Below are 22,255 nucleotides of genomic sequence, written 5' to 3'. Positions count from 1 at the left end.
GGGCTTTTTATGTTTTTTCCCCCTGAATCCCCAGGACCTAGTATACAGTACAAAAAAATGTTTATTGAATTGAATTTGTAGTAGAAAAACAGGATTTAAATATGATTTAACATGTATCCTCTTCCTCCCCCAAATTGCATGGTGCTTTAATAGCATCTTTATCATCCCTCTTCTTACCTGTTATACGTTTAACAAATGTTTAATATTCACCTCGACACTGAGATAAGACAACCCCCAAACTGCCATCACCCTTAGTGTATTTGTGTGTTGGGGGAGAGCAGCGTTTTCTCCCAATAGCTCAAATGATTATAGTTGATTTCTTTTTTTTTTTTTTTTTTTCATTTCTGAAAACCAGTTTTATTTAAATAAGAGCTTAAATACATTACATAACATTTAAACTAAAAAAAAAAAAAAAAGAAAAAAAAGAAACCAAAACCAAACCAGTCTGTTACTTCACATGGCATTGGGCAGTTGTTGCTAGTAAATTGCAAGCTCCGCAGTTACTACATTGACTGTTTTGATACATGAATTCAAAATTTGATCCCTTGTCAAAAGTTTAATTCAGGTAAAGATGGCCTCACAGTATGGTGTTTTCTCCACTTGTGCATCCCCCAGAAGTAGTGCACTATTACTACTAAAAAAAAAGTCTGGTCAGACAACATTGGACCTTGGTGTGATGTAAGAAAGAAAATGTCCTGCCCCAAAATGCAATTCCTCCCTGGTCAGGTGGTGCAAGTCATCAGGGGAAGCCCTGTTCTACTGCCAAAGGCTAACTCTTTAGCTTGGTGGTATAACTGGACTGGGTGGTGGTGGCGGCCTTAACTTACTCTTCTGAGCATCACCAAGGGCAGCTCAGACAGCAGTAATGTTCTCTTAAATAGACAGGGAGCACCAAGGAGCCTCTGGACAGACATGGTCTCAGATGCTACTAGGGCTTTGGACTTGACTGAAACATTAAGATTATTTGTGTTTCAGGCTGGACACTGCCAGGCTTTACCTCTGTTTAAATGAGGGACTGCAAGACTAGACAGCATGGCTCTTTTCAGTTTATTACATGAATGAGTTACACTAGTCCAAGTTAAACAGCGGACCCCAAATGGTTACATTATACAAGCTGTGAGGTTTTTAAACTTGTGACAAGGGACAGAAGGGAATTTTTCTACTCATTGCAAGGAAATCCTCACTTAAGCTTCAGTGAGCCACAAGCACTTAAAACCCATGAACCTTCAGCTGGTCGTCCTTAGCCAGTCCAATCTCGACGAGGAACTGGCATATGTTCTTGCGCTGGTCACCCTGTAGCTGAATTACTTCTCCATATTCTGGATGCTCAATTACAGTACCATTGCAGGCAAATTTCTTCTTGAATGCCTTCACTAGTTTCTTTTTATCGTAATCATCAGCGATCCCCTGGACAGTAGTGAGGGTCTTCCTGCCGTTTCTCTGTTGAATTCTTATATGGATATAATCCTCAGTCCCAGCAGGAAGCAGGTCATCACCCTTACTTGCATCAGCAAAGGGGTCGAAAGAGTGGAGGTTCTGGATAGCGGACATACGATACGATTCCTTTTCCTCGGTGGAAACGGCCTGCGGAAGGCGGTGGCGGGAGAAGGCGGGCGGGGGGAGAAGGAGGGCTCGAGGGGGAGGCTGCTGAGTCCTCGGCGGCGGCTCAGTGACTGGGGCCTATAGTTGATTTCTAAGCTGAAGAAAATAGCCTTACTGCGAGAATTGCTTATGCCAGAAATGCAGATGATTTAAAAAAAAAATCACTTTGCAATATTAAACAAACCTTTATTTCCAGATTAAGAATCACATCTTGAGAATAGTATTTTTTTCAAACTCAGTTCTTTAATTGTAAAGTTCATAACAAAAAGACCGGATGAAGCAGCACATACGTATTTTTCTATATTCATATTTCACACCAGGGATAAATTTAAAGTGATCTTTGAGTCAAAAAAATTAACCTTTCCTGCAGAAGGAAACATAATCTCTTATGACTTGAGTCTGAAATCCCATGATGGCATCAAGTGCAAGTTCAAAACAAACTGATGAACTGGAGTAGAAACCTTCATTTGTTTCTGTTCAGGGGGCAAGACTGCCTATCCTTTCTCTCCATGATAATTCTTAATAGGAATGGCTAGATGGAGAGTATTTCTTCTAACAAACCATATGAACACCCCAAAGAGACACAAGGGGAAGAAATAACAGCAGCCTGATAAGCACTCTTTGGTTTTTGTATGTAATGACAGTCCATCTTTCAAGGTCCTAGATTCTTGTTAAATAAGTGTTAATACCATTAAATTAGTGTTATTCATGACAAATCAGCAGCTTTGTTTAAAAAAAAGGCAGATTGTGTATTAATGCTGCACATGTTCGACTTATCAATCCTGAGGCCCTACGGCGTTAGTAATGACAGACTTCTATCAACTAAGCTTGACAAAATCCACACAGGAATTCCAAAACACTATTATCTGACAATCATCAAAATCAGACAAAGATCAAAAATGTTAGTGAGATGGGTATTTGGAGGACAAAGACTAGTCCAAATGTGTGAGCATAAAGCACATAAGGGTTTGGTTTATCTAACAAAAACAGCCTTATTATCTATACCTACATCATATACTTTTTAGATAAGAAAAACGTTTCTACACATAAAACCCTTTACTTACCTATATCCTAGATGTGAATATGAATATCTGAATCAATATGAATTATCAGCTTTTCCCACAATTTAAAGGAATGACTTTACGAACAATGTCAGATGTTCCCTGGGATAATGTTAAATGCTAAGTTCAATATGAGAGAATATGAGGATACTTACTAAACATTTCATTAATCAATGCTCTTTTCAGTTGAAAGTCCTCTAAACTTAACTTTTAGTGTGCAGGTAAGCTCAAATCTCTGACATGGTATCAGAGACTGGATTTCAATGTCTTTGGCAGGAATGACAGGAGTGACAGGAAGCACCCTTTCCTTCTCTGCATCTATCCATTCATTTTCTGGGCTTCTGGCAGCAGCAGTCTGTGCAGCTTTTATCAGAGGACCCCTTTAACTAAGTTGAGAAGGGCTGGCTCCACATCAGGCTGACCAAAGGAACTCTCAAACACCAGACGTATAGCTGTCTGCCTTAGTGACAGGAGTACCAATCCTGAGGAAATCACAGATCTCTAAAAGCTCAGACAAAAAAGCTCAAGCCTGCTGGTTGCTCCTATGCTTCTTAAACTGTCATGAAAGGTGGTACCAAATAACCTGTTGGATGCAGTGCATCATGGCAAGTGAACACTTCAAAACACACAATGTAGGAAGCATATCCTCCCTTTGGTCCTGGGGTAGGCAATATGTGCTCTCCAGCATGGAGACAAGGATGCTAACTGCAAGAAAGACCTTTGTGTAGAAATATCACCTTAAAATCGGAAATATTTTATTACTCACAGAATATCTGTTTAACAAGCAAAGTTTTGCAAAAGAGAAGTTAAGTGACTCAGTATGCCAACAGTGGAGCTGGGAAACAAACTTTGAACTCAGTCCTTCTGTCAGTAAAGAACATGCCTATGAAAGAAGTAACAAAATACCCAAAGAGAAAATTCTGACTTCAAACAATAATAAAACTTTAAAACTTCATGCAGACTTTCTTCAGAATTTCTGAAAAAGACAGCTGTATACAAAGATCCTATTAAAAATATTTGTTTTGGTAAAATATTTAGGTAAAAGACAAAATTAAATGAAGACCAAGGAAGGCTTTGTGTTTCAGAAGATGGTGAGAAGGAAATGTTGCACTCTGCATCTTTGTCCAGTTGACTTTTTTTTTCCAAACTGAAGTTAAACTTTGTTTAGTGACATTTCAGTGAAACTGTTTGTTCATTTTTTTTCGAAAATGATAGCTCATCTTTAGTGAGCTACTATTTACATCTGTAACTGTTAGGAAGAAAACGAGAGAGAGAGAGAGAGAGGGAGGGAGGGAGAGAGAGAGAGAGCGCCATTTGTTTGATGATGGGATCTAACCGTTCATTTCATGGTAAAAAGCCAAAATTGAGTTTTCAATAAAAATTAATTTTACCACTACTGATGTTAGCCCCATATGCTTTTTCCAAGCCAGAACAAAGAAGCAGTGGAACAAATGTGATTAATTTGTTAAAGAATATGAGTAATGGAATTTGAATCTGAAATTAGAATTTTATGTTTAACACAGTAAGGAGAATAGCTTAAAGCATTACATTAAAGCATCTTAATACCTTCATCTGGGCGGCTGAAATGAAAGATTGCATGAATTTCTCATTTATGTTTCTCCTATTCAGGGGATTTAGCCATCTGTAAATAAAATGGCGTTCATGACTGCTCTCAAATAACTGCCTAAATAAATTTGCTGCAAACTTTTAAATGAATGTTCATGAACAAACACGAAAACTTAGCTCCTAACAAAACCCAAAGATTAAAACAACTTTGTTGTAAGACCTGAACAAAAAAAGGATTGTTCTCCTTATCTCCAAGTAAACATTACAGACTTTATTTCTATTAAAAAAACAACAACAATAATTTTACTTAGAAGTGATTACCAACACAGGCAACTGTTTAGAGGGAAATGCTCATAAGTCTTCTAGAGGATTTAGTGTGAACGTTTCCTGCACATGTTGATCCCAGGGCAGACTGAATCAGGGAGGCACAATCTCTGGATCAGCAACCAGACAGGGCGTCTGTCCCAAGGGTCTTAGCACAGGTTTAAACTTTGACAGATTTCACAGCAACACCCTGAGGCTGTTAAGCTTTTATGGCATAATAAAATAATGATGAGATGAGAAGCTCACAATAATTATTTATAGAGAAGCCCATACAAAGAAGCCATAGAAGCTGGCCACTGCATTGGATTCTCCATATGGACCATTATTTTCTTCTGCTTTCACATTTTAAAGGCCCCAAGAGATAACGCAGGATTTGTAGGTTTGCTTGAACAGGAAAGAGAAGACTCTTAAAAAAAGACTAACACAAAAGAATAAAGATAGAACACAGAGACTAATCCTCCACTTACTTTTACTACAAGGAATTACAATTCCTCCCTCCTCCCTGCCCCCCCCCCCCCCCCCAGTCCCCAAGAGGCTGGAAAAAAAATTCTACAGCTGCAGCTTTAATTGGATTTCCCCCCCTTAACTCCTCGGTAAAATAGCTGCTACTGTTTTGTTTTGTTTTTTTTTAGTTTAAGGTAATGAACAGATTAATGCCAGTTATTTCATTATTTTCTTAGTCCTTATGTTATTGATTCATGTCAAATAAGCTACAGAATGAGTATAAAAAATAAGCATCCTTGGCCTTTAAGAACAATCTTGGCAATGCAAACTACTTTTTAATAGTGTATTTTGGTTAAATTAAACGTAAGAAAACGCTTATTTCTAAAAAAGATTGCTGCCAAGTCTCCTTTCTCTGAGCTTTAACGAGCTATATTTCCCAGAGCGCCAAACTATAGCTTCCTGTCAACTTTGCCACTTATGTTTAGATTTAAATTTTCTTTAACATTTGTGATAGCAATGTTCTCTTTTTGACTGTTAATCCCAATGCAAGAATATGTTGTCATTAAACTACATTTTCTCTTCAAGGTTGAGTTTCAAAAACCAAAGATTTTATTTATACAGAAAGGCAGTATCATAATTGGCTCTCTTTTAAAATAAAATACATTTTGTATACAAATAAAAGAATATTTACATATCAAGTTACTGAATCCATAACTTCAAAGTACAGAAGTAGGAAAATACCCCTTGCTGTAAAGAGTGGGATACTCACATCATAAAAACATGTTGCCTTTGCCATGTGAAAAGCGGCTGTTTAGTTCTTTAGACTTCTTAATCAGTGCTCTCTTCTGGGCTTCATCAAACCGGCTGACTTTGAGATCCTGATCACGGTCAAATGGCCTTCTCTCTTGGGGCTTATTTTTCTCTTCAGCTGTCTTGTTCTTTAATTTTTTGTGATGTATGTCCATAAGAGATTCTGACCTTTTTGAATCCTGGGATGGGATGGAAAGGGGCATCCAGGGAAGAGGAAATGAAAATCTTAGCATGGACATCCTAATGACAAAATCTCCTGATGAGATGTAATTATTAGGTAATAGTAGTCAACCTCAAAAAGAATGGTGTCTGACTCCCTGCTGCCCTTTCAAAATCAAAGACAGGTGGAATCTACAGGACATAAGTTAATGTAAATTAGACACAACTGGGACTTACATTAGCTGCAACTACTGAGAAAAAAAGATCTAGGGGTCACTGAAAACATTTTAATATTCCAGTGTGCAGAACTGACACCAACAAGGGAATATTGAAAAAGGAAAAAAAATTATAATAGCTTACTTTATTAGAGCCTCATAACATGAATAAATCAAATGGTACCAAAATTTAGATAATATGTATTCCTCAGTAATATTGATAGCAGATAGTCATTACTATACTATTATGTAAGGGGAAAATATGGAAAAAGTGGAAGAATGGGCTGGAAAAGACAAATTTTTATTTCAGGTCTATACAAGATGATGGTTTCAGAGTCAGCATATGGTGCTTCGGCACTTAAACTCTGACAGTAAAAAGCAGGAAAAGTCGATTTTCAAAGAAAGATAAAGGCGATCATTACAAACTAAGAGGTTTTTGACTATGAGAAATTAAAGACACAGATTTGAAAAACAAAAAGCCAGAGCTAAATGTAACGATCAAATATAGGAATAGATAAAATAATATATTCACCATAGGTCAATCAAGTATCTATGTACAAAATGAATTAAATATAATCATGTATGATCTGGAAAGGACCTTGGAGGTCATCCAGCACAACTACCTCATTTTCAGATGAGGTTAAGTACATCTCCCAGTCATTGAGGATGGATGCGGCAAAGCAAAGGCAGATTTTATACCCCCAAATTTAGTGATTTTTCTACTGAAGTGTTCTATTACCAGAGTACCATGACAAAGTTTAGCTTCACTTCGAGGTTATGACACACATATGACCAAAGATGCTAAATTTACGGGAAAATAACAGTAAAAGTATAATAAGAAGCACCAACTCAAAAGAGAATAAAATTAGGAAAAATGTCCAGGGTTTATGTGACAGCAGCCAATTTTCAAAACAGTATGAAAAATAAAGGAAAAAAATCAAAAATTTGTATTTTCCCATTTAGGAATAATCCTTCTAAGATTATATATTTGTGCCTAAAGCAATGCTCTCTAATAGCTCTGCTGGTGTTTAAACTCTACAAATGAATTAAGGAAGGAATAACAACCTCATGAGTTAATAACTTACTGATTAAAAATGGAGGACCATAAACTTTTCTTTCCTGGTGAGTTACCATTTGCTGGAGTTTTGGAAAACTTAATATAGAAGTGGAAAGATTGTCTCATGTATCTGGTGGTAAGGCTCTTTCAAGTGTTGTACTGTGAACATAAAAGCATCTTCCTTTCTGTTTCCTAGCTAACAGGCCTACTTTAGTAATCATTAATGTTGCAGAGAAAGGCCCCCTACAGTCCTATATGTCAATACAGGAAAGAAGAGCTCTATACAAGGAGATAAGACCAACCAAGATGCTAAAGATAGATCAGTTCTCAATAATCGTGCAAGAGGAGGCACAATAATTCTAAATAATAAATCTTATTTGGCTTTGAAGTGCAGTTAGAGAGAGAGACAGACTCAATACGAAATGCACATCCTCAATCAGTCATCCCTAATTCTCCTCAGCTCTGCTCTAGGACTTGCAGCCCAGCTGCAAGTGTGATGATGGGGTGTGAATGAGCTGCTGAGGATAAGTCACAAACTCAAGACAGAAAGAAAGCCAAAGGAAACTGCCAACAGATTCACTTTTGGCAATGGAAACCAAATTTTCTTGAGGGGCTATTAATTGGAGAAGAAATAATGAAATAAGGCTGTGGCCATTAACAACTGACCAAGGATTAAAATGCCTCTTGCCTTTCTTCCTTTGGTGTCTTAGTAACAACAACAAAAAAAGAATGGGCTGCTCCTGCTACAGCTGCTCTGCCTGTCTGAACTGGAGGATAAGAAGGTGATCCAGGAAGATGCTCTTCCATAAGACTGTATATGCTGGAAGCAAGTTTGACCATGTTAAGATTTTCAGATTTTTTAAATGAGTATCAAAGGGGAGTAAGGGAATTTTCATCAAAAATAAATGAAAAAATGTTTTGGGTTTCAATAGTCTCCATGATTTCTATCAATTTCTTGAAGTTGGAAAGCATTTCTTAGCAATACCAGAGACTACAATAGAACAGAGAAAAGACAATGATATTCTCAATTAATCTGTTAAATGTGATTCCTTTAGACTCCTCTGGGTTTCGACTTTTACATAAAACATTTCAAATCTATTTCTCCTTTAAACTCTTGAATACTGCAGAAGATCTGTATGACTTTGTGAGGCTCTTAGTTTCTGAAAAAGGGCTGTCTATCCCCAATTATGGAGGTTCTGACATGAGTCACTTAAATAAAATACAAATTGAAAATATTACATGAGAACACAAAAAAGATCCTACACAAAGGAATATTTTTAAAAAGTCTGACATTGCTTTCAGCAGCACTTAAAAAAAAAAGGAAGGCCATAGTGATATTACCATGGAAACCAACCGAGCTGGGTATTTTTCAAGAGAGACACACAAGGACGGATGCAGGAAAAGAGACAGGTGTACGTGTGTGCATGTGTATGTTTGGGGGGGGGGCAATTACGGTGAGGGTGGGTAGAAGACAGAGAAAAAGAGAGAAGTTAAAACAAGGAGATGAGCACTCTGCTTTATCACTCACATTGTATGAAGACACCTGCTCAGCCAGTCTCTTATCCCTTCCTGACAACACACGTTCCTCATCACTCTTCCCAGTTTGCTTCTTTGCTTCCTGTGCTTCCTAGTGAACGAAAAAAAGATGAAGCTTTGCCAAATTATAAAGAAAAAAAAGAAATTAAAAAATCGTTCCAGTTATATTCAGGCTAAAGGACAACAAAACACTGAATTGAGACTGGGTCATGGAATTCCCTCCCATTAGTCACGCTGACTATAAAAGGCCTTGATCTGGTAGAGCAAAATGCCCCTCCCGAAGGTCTCTCCTCCTAGGAAGGATTCTCTCATGTTTATGCTAAGATCACATATGATTCCTAGAAAGAGGATTCTGATGAATGTCCTGCTGACTGTGAATATAAAATAGGGATATGTATGCTTGCCAAAGGTGGAGAGAGTCCATCACAGAGTCCAAACTGAACAGGCATTCCCTCTAGGTGATGAAGTCCTCTTGAAGTTCTGTTTGCAGATGACTGTATGTTTGTATATTAAGCACCAGTGCATTGCAGAACCTCTTAGATGATATCCAGTCACTCAAGAGTTCAGTCTAACCATCTACACTGGAAAAGTCAAATAGGTAAAAAAATGCCATTATCTAGACCCTGGTGTGGCCTTCTAGATCCTTGGGTGTGGCCTCTTGACTGAGTCCAGATTTTAGAGAATAAATTCTTTTATTAAAGGGATTTGTTCTGTGAAGTTTGGATTCAAAGGGTTACATTTGAAGATCTAAGGGGGGGTCACATGTGGTCTTGAGGCCACAGGTTCCCCACCCCTGGTCTAGACTACAATATGGCACTCAAAGGATGGCCTACAGAATTGCCCCATCAGTGCATACCTTGGATAGATATAATCAAGTAGAGAGCTGATACTGACTAGGAGGAAAAGAGTGGGCTGGATTGTACTTGGGTAATTGTGTAGTATTTTTAATGACCTGTCATTGTATTATACAACTAAATGATACTACACAAAGTACTGAAATGACAGTATTTTAATGAGCTTCTTCCTGAAACAAAGGCCTGTATTTTTAATACCAATATTCTTCCAGTATGAATAATGGAATAAGGAATAATGAGATAACACAGTCTCTGAAGAATAAACATCATGAGTCACCCAAAGCTCCCTGGAGAAGTGCATGGTGCGCACGAGCACACTGTGGTCTGTTACTAGAGAAGAAACGTTCAGAAGAAGCAGTACAGAAGAAAGTAAAGAGATGTGGACTGCTACTGTAGCAAGGCTGAGAAATGACGAAAAGCCTGAGGGGGACACAGTCCGTATGTAATGTCAACAGACTGAGGAGTAGGACCCTGGCAGATCTGTGAGAGACACAGACAAGAGCTGTTGCACAGGATAAAAAGTCATGGATGGATGACTTGTCACTGGCCTTGTTGCCAGGGGGTAACCACACTGATGGACCAAAGACTCCTGGAAGTACTGAAGGGTAAGGGAACACCCTGTGCCTCTCCCACCCCCCAAGATTATACATGGGTTGTTGAGTATTTTTAGAGAGTAGGTAGGCTTTGGAACTGGCCCTGGATCCAAAAAGATGTGGATTAAAGTCCTGCCTCTGAAGCATACTAGGTATGATACCTAAACTCTCAATGCTCCAGGGGCTTCAAACTCAAATAGAAACTTATCCCTGAGGGGCAAAGCCCCATATTGACTTAGAAAACTCCAATAACACTGTCTATGTTGTACTGTATTGCATAATAATCACCTGACTGAACATCACTGAACTGTTAGCATTGTTCAATGCCTGATCCAAACCAACAGGAAGCTAGCTTTCTGGAGGGGGTGGGGTAAGGCAAGGCAATTAGGGTTAAGTGACTTGCCCAAGGTCACAAAGCTAGTAAATGTCAAGTGTCTGAGGCTGCATTTGAACTCAGGTCCTCTTGACTCCAGGGCTGGTGTTTTATTCACTGCACCACCTAGGTGCTCCATAGGCAGCTCATAAGTATTTAATTCCTCAGGTAGGGGTGTGAAGACCCTGCTCTTTCCTGTACTGCCTCCTACCTCTCGAGCTGCTTCTTCTGTCTCCTTTATTTAGAGTGGGCATTCCCAGGTGCTCAGCTGAGCATCTCCTCTTCTTTCTTTCTATATCTTCTCCCCTGACAACTGAATTAGGTTCCATGGCATCTAAGCCATGGGATCAAGCCTCAATATTTTGCTTCTGGACTCTCTCAAAGCACTCGATGCCCCCACCTCCAGCTGCCTCTTTCTACCCAGCTATCCCACGAGTACTTCAATTCAACACCCTTAAAGACTAAGCATATTTTCCTTCCTTAATAACTAATATTACTCTTTCTGACTCCATTATTTTTGTTGGTCAGTTCAAGAAACATTTATTAAGGGCCTATGATGCATTACACATTGAGGATGAAAAAAATCTAAGTCAAATATTCCCTGTCCTCCAGAAAGCTTACCTTCCTATGAAATCAAAGGACCAAACCTGTGCACATAAAAACCCAAGAAAAGCTATGATAGGACAAACGAAATTCCCCCAAAGTGCTCTAGGACAACAAAGGCAAGAGAACACTTGAACTGGGGGAGGCTTCAGGGAAACAGTTCCTGAGAGAGGAGAAGGAGGAAGGGAAGGAGGAAGGAAGGAAGCAAGGAAGATGTTCTAGGCATGGCAGATAGATGGCAAATCACATCTGGCGAACACTTGAGAGTTTGACTGAAACAGAGTAATGTGAACCAGAGTTGAAAGGGTAACTGCAGTAAGACCATGGAGAGCCTTGAATACTGGACAGAGGGGTTTGCATTTGATCTCAGAAGCACCAGGGGGACAGTGTAAGCTTTTGAGTTGGGGAGTGACCTGTTCAGACTCATATCTTGGAAAGATCACTATAGATTACTAGCCATTTGTACAAATCAATACTATATTTGACCCCTTTCTCTTGCTCATACCTCTTGCGTAAAATTTGTCTTATGTCTTACTATACAGAAAATCTGTATGCCCAAATGAAATTGTGCTTACTTTAGCTTTTCTTTCTTTGTCAGCTGGAGTATCTGTCCAAACAGATCGATCACCAGATCTGTCATCAGCTCTTCTTTTGAAAGTTCTTGGGCCAAGACCAAAACCTTTCAGTTCTGGAGGGAGCTCAGTCATCCATGATTCCCTTGTAACTGGTCTGGATCCATCCTTCATGAGATATTCAATTAAAGTAAAAAAAGATATAAAAATATACACAACATTTTATATCAGTTACTATACTTTTCAACTGATGCTTTTGACAAGGTTGCTATCAAATAACATTAAATCAATGAAGTGTAACTGGATTTGCTAAATTTACAACCAAGGATTATTTATGCACCAAAGAGGTATTTAAAACACTTACATCATCTCCTTTAGTGAGTTTTTCTTTCATTCTTTGAGCTCTTCGTTCAAATTCTTTAGTTACACTATAATCAACTGGTCCTTTTGTAGGCATTGGCCCAATGATGCCCTCATCATCTTCACTGCTCTCTGTTCCCTTTAAAAACAAGACATAATTAGGACATTAAACAAGGGAGTTAGAGGGAATCAGTAACATTAAAAATGAATGAAGTTTCTAAAATATAGCTTTACGTATACAAACTGGGTAGCATCCTAAGTATCATCAAAAAATATTTGTCAAATTGTGCTAAGTGCCATAAGATGAGATCGTACCTGCCTTTTAAAATGAGATAACGGTTGTAAAGTGTTATAAAAGAAATAATAATAGTTTTTCTTATTATTAGCATGTGAAAGGTCTTTAGCCACGTTCTCCACTGCTGAGGCCATCAACAATGAAGCAGATACACAGTAGGGGCTGTGGGAAGCAGCATAAGTTTTTATGAGTCAATAAGAGCGCAATTCAGTACAGTTAATGATAAAGAAATGTAGTGTCAGAGTTAATGGAGACTACAGATCTGAGAGTTAATGCAATTTTCCAAAACTTCAAAAGGGTGCAGTACATGCCCTAGTATATTTTTATAACTGAACCCAATTTCTCTTTATTGGATGAGTTCTGGGAAGAACACTCACAAGTACGATACTTTGCTCAATTACTTATAACAATTGTGGGAGTGCAGACAGAGCACTGGACTTGGAATAAAGAAAAATCCCAGTTAAGTATTCCAGCTCTGCACTAAGTAACCTACTGTGTGATTTTAGGTCCCTAACTTACACTCTCTGGGGCTTAGACGAATCATCTGTATAATGAGGGAGCTGAACAGGCTGCCACTAAGCTAGATAATGCTGTTTTCAGTTCCGTATACAGAACTGAATGATACTGCTTCCCTCTTGTTTTACTGCCCCAAGGTAGCCAACAGTATTCCAAGTAGCAGCCACTTTCACTTGGTGAACTGGTAATTAGGATTTCAGTGGAGGTGGTTCCTTAGCTCCTGCTGACTCCCCCATCTCCCAAGAAATCTGTTCTTATATAAGTAGCCTATAACTGCATTTTCCATCTTTTCCCTATCCACTCTATCCTTAATTAACTCTGGCCTTGAGTCTATTGAAAACTGCAGTCTTGACTGTCCACTATGACCAATAGCCTCTCCTCAGTCCCCATTCTCCTGGATATCTTTATGGTAACTGATCCTGTTGACACTTCCCTTCCTTGGCTTCCATGATGCTACCCCAATAGAATGGATAGAGCCATGGACTCTAGTTAGAAGACACAGGTTCTAATGTGTCTCTGAGCCTGTTTCTTCATTTCTAAAATAAGAGGTTGGATGAGTTATCTTTAAGAAACCTTTCAGCTATAAATTCCAGTTCTTCTTCTAGTTTTGTGACTATACCTTGTCTCTCGCACTAGCTTTTTCTTTTCTTTCTCCTTAAACTTGCCCAGTCTCCAAGTTTTGGTTCTTAGACTTCTACTTTTTTCAATATTCTCTTTCTTGGAGATTTAATCCACCCTACTCTCATTTCTTGGTTTGTGACTACCAAAGCTATATATTTATGGCCTTGACTTCTCACTTCATTTCCAGACCTACATATCCAAATGTCACTAAAATCTTAATGCTACTTTAAGTTTAAGGCAGCCAAAACTCAACTCCTAATTTCTTTCTCTGAAAGTAGTTTTCAAACTCTATTTTTGTTAGGACCATAATTTTTCCTACCTGTAATCCTCAATCATCTTTGATGCCTCCCTCTCCTCTACTGTGCTCATGTTATCACAAAAGAATGGAAATAGATATGATACAATGCATCAAACTATATCACGTTCCATAATAATGCATCACATTGTACCAAGTGCCAGGATAATTCTATAGACATGTCTATCTTCCATTTAAAATTGTTTGCTTCCTTTTGTTTACACATAAATGCCTATATAGGCTTGCATGGAAAAGTATTCTCCAATTCATGACTCCAAATAAGTATTAAATAACAGCTCCACAGAGTGATTTACTAGACTATTTTGAGTTTCCTTTCTGACATGATTTTTCATGCCATATCTTCTTTATTCTTTCTCTTCCCCTAATAAACCAATCAAGTATAAAGACTTAAGTTTCTGGGATAAGAGTTCATTATTTGGTAAAAGCTGGAAAAGTAGTCTGGCAGAAATTGGGCATAGACCAGTATCTTACAACATACACCAAGATAAGATGAAAACTGATACATGACCTAGATTTAAAGAGAGATATTATAAGAAAATTTGAAGAACATGGAATATATTACCTATCAGACTTATGGCTATGCAAACAATTTATAAATAAACAAGAGAGGAGTGCAAAGCATAAAATGGGTAATTTTGATTACATTAAATTAAAAAGGTTTTGTACAAATAAGAGATCATAAGGAAAGCAGAAAATCGGAAAAAAATTTATAGATTCTTATATAAAGGTCTCATATCTCAAATGTATAAAGAACTTTGTCAGATCTATAAGAATACAAGTATTCCCCAGATAAATGGTCAAAGGATATAAATAGGCAGTTTTCCAAGGAAGAAATCAAAACAATCTATAGTCATATAAAAAAAGTGCTCTAAATCATTACTGATTAAGAGAAATGCAAATTAAGACAACTTTGAGATACCATTTTATACCTACCAGACTGGCTAAAATGACTGAAGGGGAAAGTGACAAATGCGGAACAAATTCACTATTGGTGGAACTGTAAACTGATCCAACCATTTTGGAAGGCAATCTGGAATTGTGCCCAGTCAATTTCTAAACTGCCTATACCCTTTGACTTAGCAATACCACTACTAGGTCTGTTTCCCAAGAAGATTACGGAAAAAGGAAAAGGGCCAATATATTCTAAAATACTTATAGCAATCTTCTTTGTTGTGGCAAAGAACCGGAAGTTGTGGGGATCCCCATCAATCGAGGAATAGTTGCACAAGTTGTGGTATATGATTGTGATGGTATACTACTGTGCCATGAGAAATGATGAGCTCGAGGATCTTAGAAAAACAGGGAAAGCTCAGCATGGAATAATGAAGAGTAAAATGAGCACAACCAAGAGAACACTGTATTAGTGACAACAATATTGTCTTAAGAACAACTTTAAGAGACTAAGTCATTCTGAGTATTGTAAATACCCAAGTTAACTACAAAGGACATGTGAAGGAAGATGCTATCTGCATCTAGAGAAAGAACTGATAAATAAAAGTATGTATAGAGTGCTTTTATATCTTCACACATACACATAAACATATTCGTGACTAACGGTAGCCATCTCTAGGCATCTCTGGGACGGGGGTTGGGAGGAGAGAGAGGGAAGAAAAAGGAAAAAAAAAAAGGTTACACCACAAGTTGTACTTAATAGATTTAAAGTTTCATGTACAATCATCTTTTTTTCCTATTCTACTATGCTATGGAAATGCTTGTTTTATTTCTTAAGTTCAGAATAAAATAAGTAAATAAAATAGAAATGTCAATTGCTGGAGAAAACTGAAGAAAGCAGAGAACTGAGAGCCCATCTGATCTGGTGAGGGCAATGTCAGCCGAGGGATGAAGTCAGAAGCCAAAAGGTTAAGAGCTAAAAAGGGAGTGAGAAGAAAGCAAATGGAAACACCTGGTATTTTTTTAATGCAAGTTTCTTTGTAAAAAGGAGGAGAAATAAATGATACATTGAGGGAATGGCAGGGTCAACTAACATTTTGTCAGAATCGGAGGTTTTGGAGTTTTTGATTCCTGAAGTGGAATCCAAGTGGGTGACGTGAGACTAGGTCATGAGAGCTGAGGATATTGAGGAACTGGGAGGTTAGAATGCTTAAGAGAATATTAATATGGATCTTGAAGATCTGGCACAGAGGCCAGAACTAAAGGTGGAGAAGAAGCCTAGGAGCTAAGTGCTAAGCTCCTTGGGAAAGGAGGGAGAACACTTTAGAGAGATGAAGAGAACTGCTGCGAGGACCTGGATAGGGTGATAAATTCTAATAAGAAATTATAATCACCTAGGTTGAAAGGTGACTCCATTAGGAGTCAGAAGACCTCAATTTTAGTCCACACTCTGCCACTAACATGACGGATAAACTTAGACAAGTTACTTAACCCATAAAGCTTTGTTTCCATATCTTTAAAATGAAAGGGTGAGATGGGAGGTGTCAAATATATGGCCCACAATACTCCCACGTGTGGCCTGACTCAGATTGCAGACAGACTCAGACTGTCCTGCCAGTCTGTTCCAAAAGGCACAGGAATATTGTCAAAGTGCTCTCCTTTGCCTCATGGGAGACATACACTAAATAAACAAAGAAGACACTTGTCACACAGAGACAAAAGAGCAGATACTACGGAGCAGTGAGGTGATTTTTCTCCTTCTCTGCCATCTACAGAAGAGGGTTGCTATAGAAAAGTTTTAAAAACCTCTTTGGTGGACAATGGCCACCACCTTAAATCCTTTTTAACTAATCAACTCATAATTCAATTAGCTGCTAATTCTGAAAAACAGTTGTATCTCTTGCCCCACAATGACAAAGGCATATAAAATAAAATCCAGTAAGTTCTAGGACTATGAATATATTTTAGTAATATGCAGTCATGAAAATGGTTAATTAAAACTTTCTCACTGCCAAAAATTTCCCTAAGCACAGAATATCTATACTGTCCCTTTCTAAGGTCTATTAATACTACTCACTTTCCTTCTTATACTCTCCACATTGCTAGATTTAGAATATATAAACACTATCTTTGCAGCAAATATATTGAATTTCTCTCCTCAAATTAAAGGGCCACAGAAAAAACTGACTTCTTTCTAATTATGTTAGGCTCAGTGCCTTATGTACTTTGTCCAAATATTGATTTGTTTGGCTGAACACGTGAAGAAGGGGGACCCAAATACAACAAGTCTATGTATTGCTAAATTAGACAAATAAACACTTCAGAAGAGCCATATTTAGCAAAATTTGCTTAAGGCCACAAAATCAATAAATTGACAAAACCCCCCTGCAATTTTATGGGGCACTTTTCCCAAAGCTATGATCAAACAAAATGAATGCTGACTATTCAAAATTCGATCTTAAGGCATCTACAAAAAAAAAAAAAATTGCCACCACATTTAGAGGGGGGAAAAAAAGAAAATAAGTATATCATGTGGCTTGTAACATGTCTTCTAATTATTTTATGTCTTCCTACAGCATGGATTAAAATAAATGATTCAAAATACAGATGAATGTTGGCTGACTCTATTGGAAATAAAATTACTTTAAAATGCCTGCAGCGAAACTGTTTCCCAGTAGAAATCATTTTCTTTCAATTTGCTCTATAGTCCTTGTTGAATAATAGGTGGAGTAATTTTCTTTTCTACAACATATTGACAACCTGACTTTCACGGTGCTCACGATCATGAATATAGCTGATGCTTAATAAATATTTGTTGAGTGAATGAACCAAGAATTTTTCAATAAGAACATAACTAGTCACTATTTACTAATTAACAATATTTCAACCAAGTACTTGAGATGTCACAGCACCATTCTCTATAGAAATCCTGACAAAACTGAATGCAGGAGTTGGAAAAATGAACATATTGTCAAAAATCACCCACCAAAGAAAGCCTATGATAATTATCACAGTCTCATAATTTTTCCTGAACCCCAGTGCCAGTGGGGAGCAGTCTTTCTCGCTCATTTCACGACGCGAGTTTGTATTTGGTTGTATTGACACTGCTTCCCTTTCACTTGTTCCCTCCTCCCCTCAAACCTCTGTAAAAAATGAAACAGCACACAAATAAGATGAGAAGCAAGAACAGAGGAGAGAAACATCAAACAAATCAGAAAAAAATCCTAATTCTGGAAAGGTATATTAGATCCTTTTGAAATAAAAAAGATTTTTAAAAAATAATATTTTATTTTTTCTCCAATTATATGTAAAAACCATTTTTAACATTTAAAAAAAATTCTGAGTTCCAAATTCTATCCTTCCCTCCCTGAGAGGGTAAGCAATCTGATACCATGTAAAACATTTCCATATCAGTCATTTTGTTCAAGAAAACTCTAATGAAACAGAAAGAAAAAGGAAGGAAGGAAGAAAGGGTATGCTTCAGTCTACATTCAGACAAATCAGTTCTTTCTCTGGTGGTTGACTGCACTTTTCCTTCATGAGTCCCTTGGGATTGTCTTGGATCATTGCACTGCTGAGAACAGACAAGGCTTGCACAAATCTTTATTGTATAATACTGCTACTACTCTATATAATGTTCTTCTGGTTCCATTCACTTCACTTTGTATCAGTTCATCTATGTCTTTACACGTTTATTTGAAATAATCATCTTGCTCATCTTTTTATAGCACAATAATATCCCACTACAATCATATACCATAACAGGTTCTGCCATTCCCCACAGTTGATGGGCATCTCCTCAATTTCCAATTCTTTGCCACCACAAAAGGAGCTGCTATAAATATTTTTGTACAATTAGGTTCCTTTCCTTTTTGTTTTTTATCTCTTTGGAATATAGAGCTAGCAGGGGTATTGTTGAATCAAAGGGTATGCAGAATTTTGTAGCTCTTTGAGCATAGTTCCAAATTGCTCTCTGAAATGGTTGCATCAGTTCACAACTTCACCATTAGTGCATTAGTGTCCCAATTTTCCCACATCTCCTCCAACATTTATCGTTTTCCTTTTCTGTTATATTAGCTAATCTGATGGGTAGAGGTTATACCTCAGAATTGTTCTGATTTGTATTTCTCCAATTAGTAGTGACTTAGAGCATTTTTTCATGAGTATAGATAGCTTTGATTTGTCTGAAAATTGCCTGTTCAAATCCTTTGACTATTTGTCAACTGGAGAATGACTTGTATTCTTATAAATGTGACTCAGTTTTCTATATATTTGAGAAATGAGGCCTTTATCAGAGATAACTGCTGTAAAATCCCCTCCCCCCATTTTCTGCTTTCCTTTTAATTTTGATTGCATTGGTTTTGTATGAGCAAAATCTTTTTAATTTTATATAATCAAAGTTATCCATTTTACATTTTATAATGCTCTCTTTATCTTGTTTTGTCCTAAATTCTTCCTTTATCCATAGATCTGACAGATTAAACCATTTCATGCTTTCCTAATTAGCTTATTAAGGTATCATCCTGTATGTTTAAATCATGTGCCCATTTTGATCTTATCTTGGTATGTATATGGTGTGAAATGTTGGTTTATACCTAGTTTCTGCCATACCATTTTCCAGTTTTCCCTGCAGTTTTTGTCAAATAATGAGATCTTGTTGAAAAGCTTGGATCTTTGGGTTTACCAAATACTAGATTACTGTGGTCATTTACTACTATGTATCATGTATCTAATCTATTCTACTGATCCTCCACTCTTATTTCTTAGTACCAGAATATTTTGATAATTATCACTTTAGAACATAGTTTGAAATCTGTTATGGCTAAACTACCTTCTTTTACACCTTTTTATACTGATTCCCTTGATATTCTTGAACTTTTATTCTTCCAGATGAATTTTGATATTAATTTTCCTAGCTCTATAAGTTGTTTTTTTTTTTTTTGTAGTTTGGCTACTATGGCACTAAACAGATTAATTTAGGTAGAAATATCATTTTTATTATATTGGCTTGGCCTACCCATGAGCAATTACTATTCTGCCAACTATTTAAATCTGACTTTATTTGTGTGAAAAGTGTTTTGTAATGGTGTTCATATCCTGTGTGTCTTGATACGTAGAGTCCCCCTGCCCTCTCCCCTGGATTTTATATTGTCTACAATTATTTTAAGCAGAATTTTTCTATTTCTTGCTGCTGGACTTTATTGGTAATATATAGAAATACTAATATTTTATGTGGATTTATTTTGTAACCTGCAATTTTGCTGAAGTTGTTAATTATTTCAACTAGTTTTCTGGTTGATATCTAGGATTCTCTAAGTATACCATCATTTCTGCAAAGAGTGATATTTTGTTCCTCATTGCCTATTCAAATTCCTTCAATTTCTTTTTCTTCTCTTATTGCTATAAGCTAGCATTTCTAGCACAATATTGAATAAGAGTGGTGTTAATGGGTATCCTTGACCAACCCCTGCCCCGTCCTCACCTTGATTTTATTGGGAAGGCTTCTAGCTTATCCCCATTACATATAATGCTTGCTGAAGCTCCACTTACTCCTGTGCCCCCTAGTATTTTTAATAGGAACGGATGCTGTATTTTGTCAAAGGCTTTTTGTGAACCTTTTGAAATAATCATATTTCTGTTGGTTTTGTTCCTGATATGGCCAATTATGCTGATAGTTTTACTAAGATGAACCAACCCTGCATTCTTGGTAAAAATTACACCTGCTGATAGTGTATGATATATTGCTATAATCTTCTTGCAAGTAAATTTAAAATTTCTGCATCAATATTTATTAGGGAAATTGATCTGTAATTTTCCTTTTCTGATTTTGCTCTTTCTGGTTCAAGTACTAGCACCATATTTGTGTCATAAAAGGAATTTGGTAAGACTCTTTATTTGCCTCAAATAACATTTGAGATGAATTGTTCTTTAAATGTCTAGTAGAACTTGCTTGTGAATCTATCTGGCCATGGGAACTTTTTTTAGAGAATTCACTGATGGATTGTTCAATTTCTTATCCTGAGATGGGATTATTTAAGTATTTTATTTCCTCTTTTGGTAATTTGGGGAATTTATAATTTTTGTGAATATTCATCAAAAAACTTTTAAATGAATAGTAACTTTTCTATGCTACATATGTTAGAATAGTCACACTATCTCATGTTATATTTAAAGAGCCCCATGGATAGAAGTGCTAAGGACATTTTGAATTTAAAGACTAGGTACATTAGTAAGTCAAGAATTAAGTCAAGAAATTATATGCTTAGCCTTGCCAGAGTTCAGCCACTCTTTGGTGCAGGTTGGTCATTCAGCCAAGAACTGGTCAAGTACGTTGTACTGCATGAGGTAACAGATACAATCAAGAGTTCCCATTATTATTCCCATTAGTTCCTTGACAATTTCATCATTAGTGGAATAAATGACATGAGGACTAGAAGGAATCGGGAAACCACTCCAGCATAGCTGAACTCCTTTACATCAGCCTGGCTAAGCATGTCTCTTCACTGGTTGTAATTTTTGGCTGGTAGTTATAGTGACAGCAGCAAGGACTTGCTTTAGCACTTTGGGGCCATCTCCACACCATGATGCTTGTGCTTTGCCAGTATCCTCATCATCTTTCCTACTAGAACTTTTGACTCTTCCCGTGGGGACAACAGGCTGTGATGGTTGAGTTTTCACTGTATCTTGTCCAGGAGCAGGCCTTCACATTGCCTCCCAGGTATTTTCATACTATGCTGCTACATGACCTCTCACAATTCTATGTGTGGTCCACACACAGAGGGAAGGGACTATCATCTATCTTGCTTGCATTTGTATACTCAACACTCAGCACAAAACGCTTAATAAATGTGCTCTCTCCTACCTCCTCTCTCCCCACTCTCATCCCTTTCTCTGTCTCTTCATCACCTTCCCTTTCCTTCCTTCTCCTCCTTGTCTAATTTCTCTGTTGCTACACAGCTAGGGCTACATCATTTACCAGTACCTCTGCTTTAAGTTACAGAACTTCAGGGGACTGACTTAAATATCAGACAAGAAGCTAGAGAATTGTCTCCTACCTAAAAACTGACTTGCTACCTTGGGATGAGAGGGACAAGAGGGATGAGGGCCGTCTTCTCTTTATGATTTGGGTTGCTCATCCTGACGCTGCAGGCAACCATGACCCATATCTGGCAATTCAGAACTTAGTTCTCTATGGACAATTTTAGGTACCATGAAAATGGGTATCCTATTATTTTCCAGAATGATCTAGTTCACTGGTGTCAAACTCAAATAGAAATGGATCCCTGGAGGTACATATTAACTTAGAAAACCACAAATATCATCTATGTTGTGCTATGTACATATTTTTAAAATTTTGGTGAACATTTCTCAATTACATTTTAATCTGGTTCAGGCAGCACTAAGAGTTTTATGGCCACGAGTGTGATACTTCTGATCTAGTTTATCCAAATGGTTCCATGAAGAACTCTATCTCTTGTAACTCTTCT

General features: G+C 37.3%; 2 protein-coding genes across 4 annotated transcripts in view; both read right to left on the bottom strand.

The window, feature by feature from the left end:
* Positions 1-316: 316 nt before the first annotated feature.
* Positions 317-1,644, bottom strand: LOC140509565 (eukaryotic translation initiation factor 1). The gene has a single exon (XM_072617188.1). It carries the CDS (start codon positions 1,549-1,551, stop codon positions 1,210-1,212), a length of 342 nt encoding a protein of 113 aa, XP_072473289.1. The 5' UTR covers positions 1,552-1,644; the 3' UTR covers positions 317-1,209.
* GPALPP1 (GPALPP motifs containing 1) overlaps positions 1,607-22,255 on the bottom strand; it is a 37,519-nt gene continuing 16,870 nt past the window's right edge. The window contains exons 5-9 of one of the 3 annotated variants that reach the window (XM_072617185.1): positions 12,134-12,268; positions 11,773-11,937; positions 8,767-8,865; positions 5,767-5,986; positions 1,607-1,698 (exon numbers count right to left, since the gene is read on the bottom strand). In XM_072617185.1, coding sequence (XP_072473286.1) covers positions 5,768-5,986; positions 8,767-8,865; positions 11,773-11,937; positions 12,134-12,268 — 618 coding nt within the window. In that variant the 3' untranslated portion in view covers positions 1,607-1,698; position 5,767. Of the gene's footprint in view, positions 1,699-4,479; positions 4,938-5,766; positions 5,987-8,766; positions 8,866-11,772; positions 11,938-12,133; positions 12,269-22,255 lie in introns of those variants that run through there. The other 2 variants (XM_072617187.1, XM_072617186.1) reach the window with 2 other exon arrangements.

Source organism: Notamacropus eugenii, chromosome 6 (genome assembly GCF_028372415.1).
Source record: "Notamacropus eugenii isolate mMacEug1 chromosome 6, mMacEug1.pri_v2, whole genome shotgun sequence".
NCBI classification, from domain to species: domain Eukaryota; kingdom Metazoa; phylum Chordata; class Mammalia; order Diprotodontia; family Macropodidae; genus Notamacropus; species Notamacropus eugenii.
The sequence above is the reverse complement of the archived record's forward strand: the minus strand, read 5'-3'. Positions and strand labels throughout refer to the sequence as shown.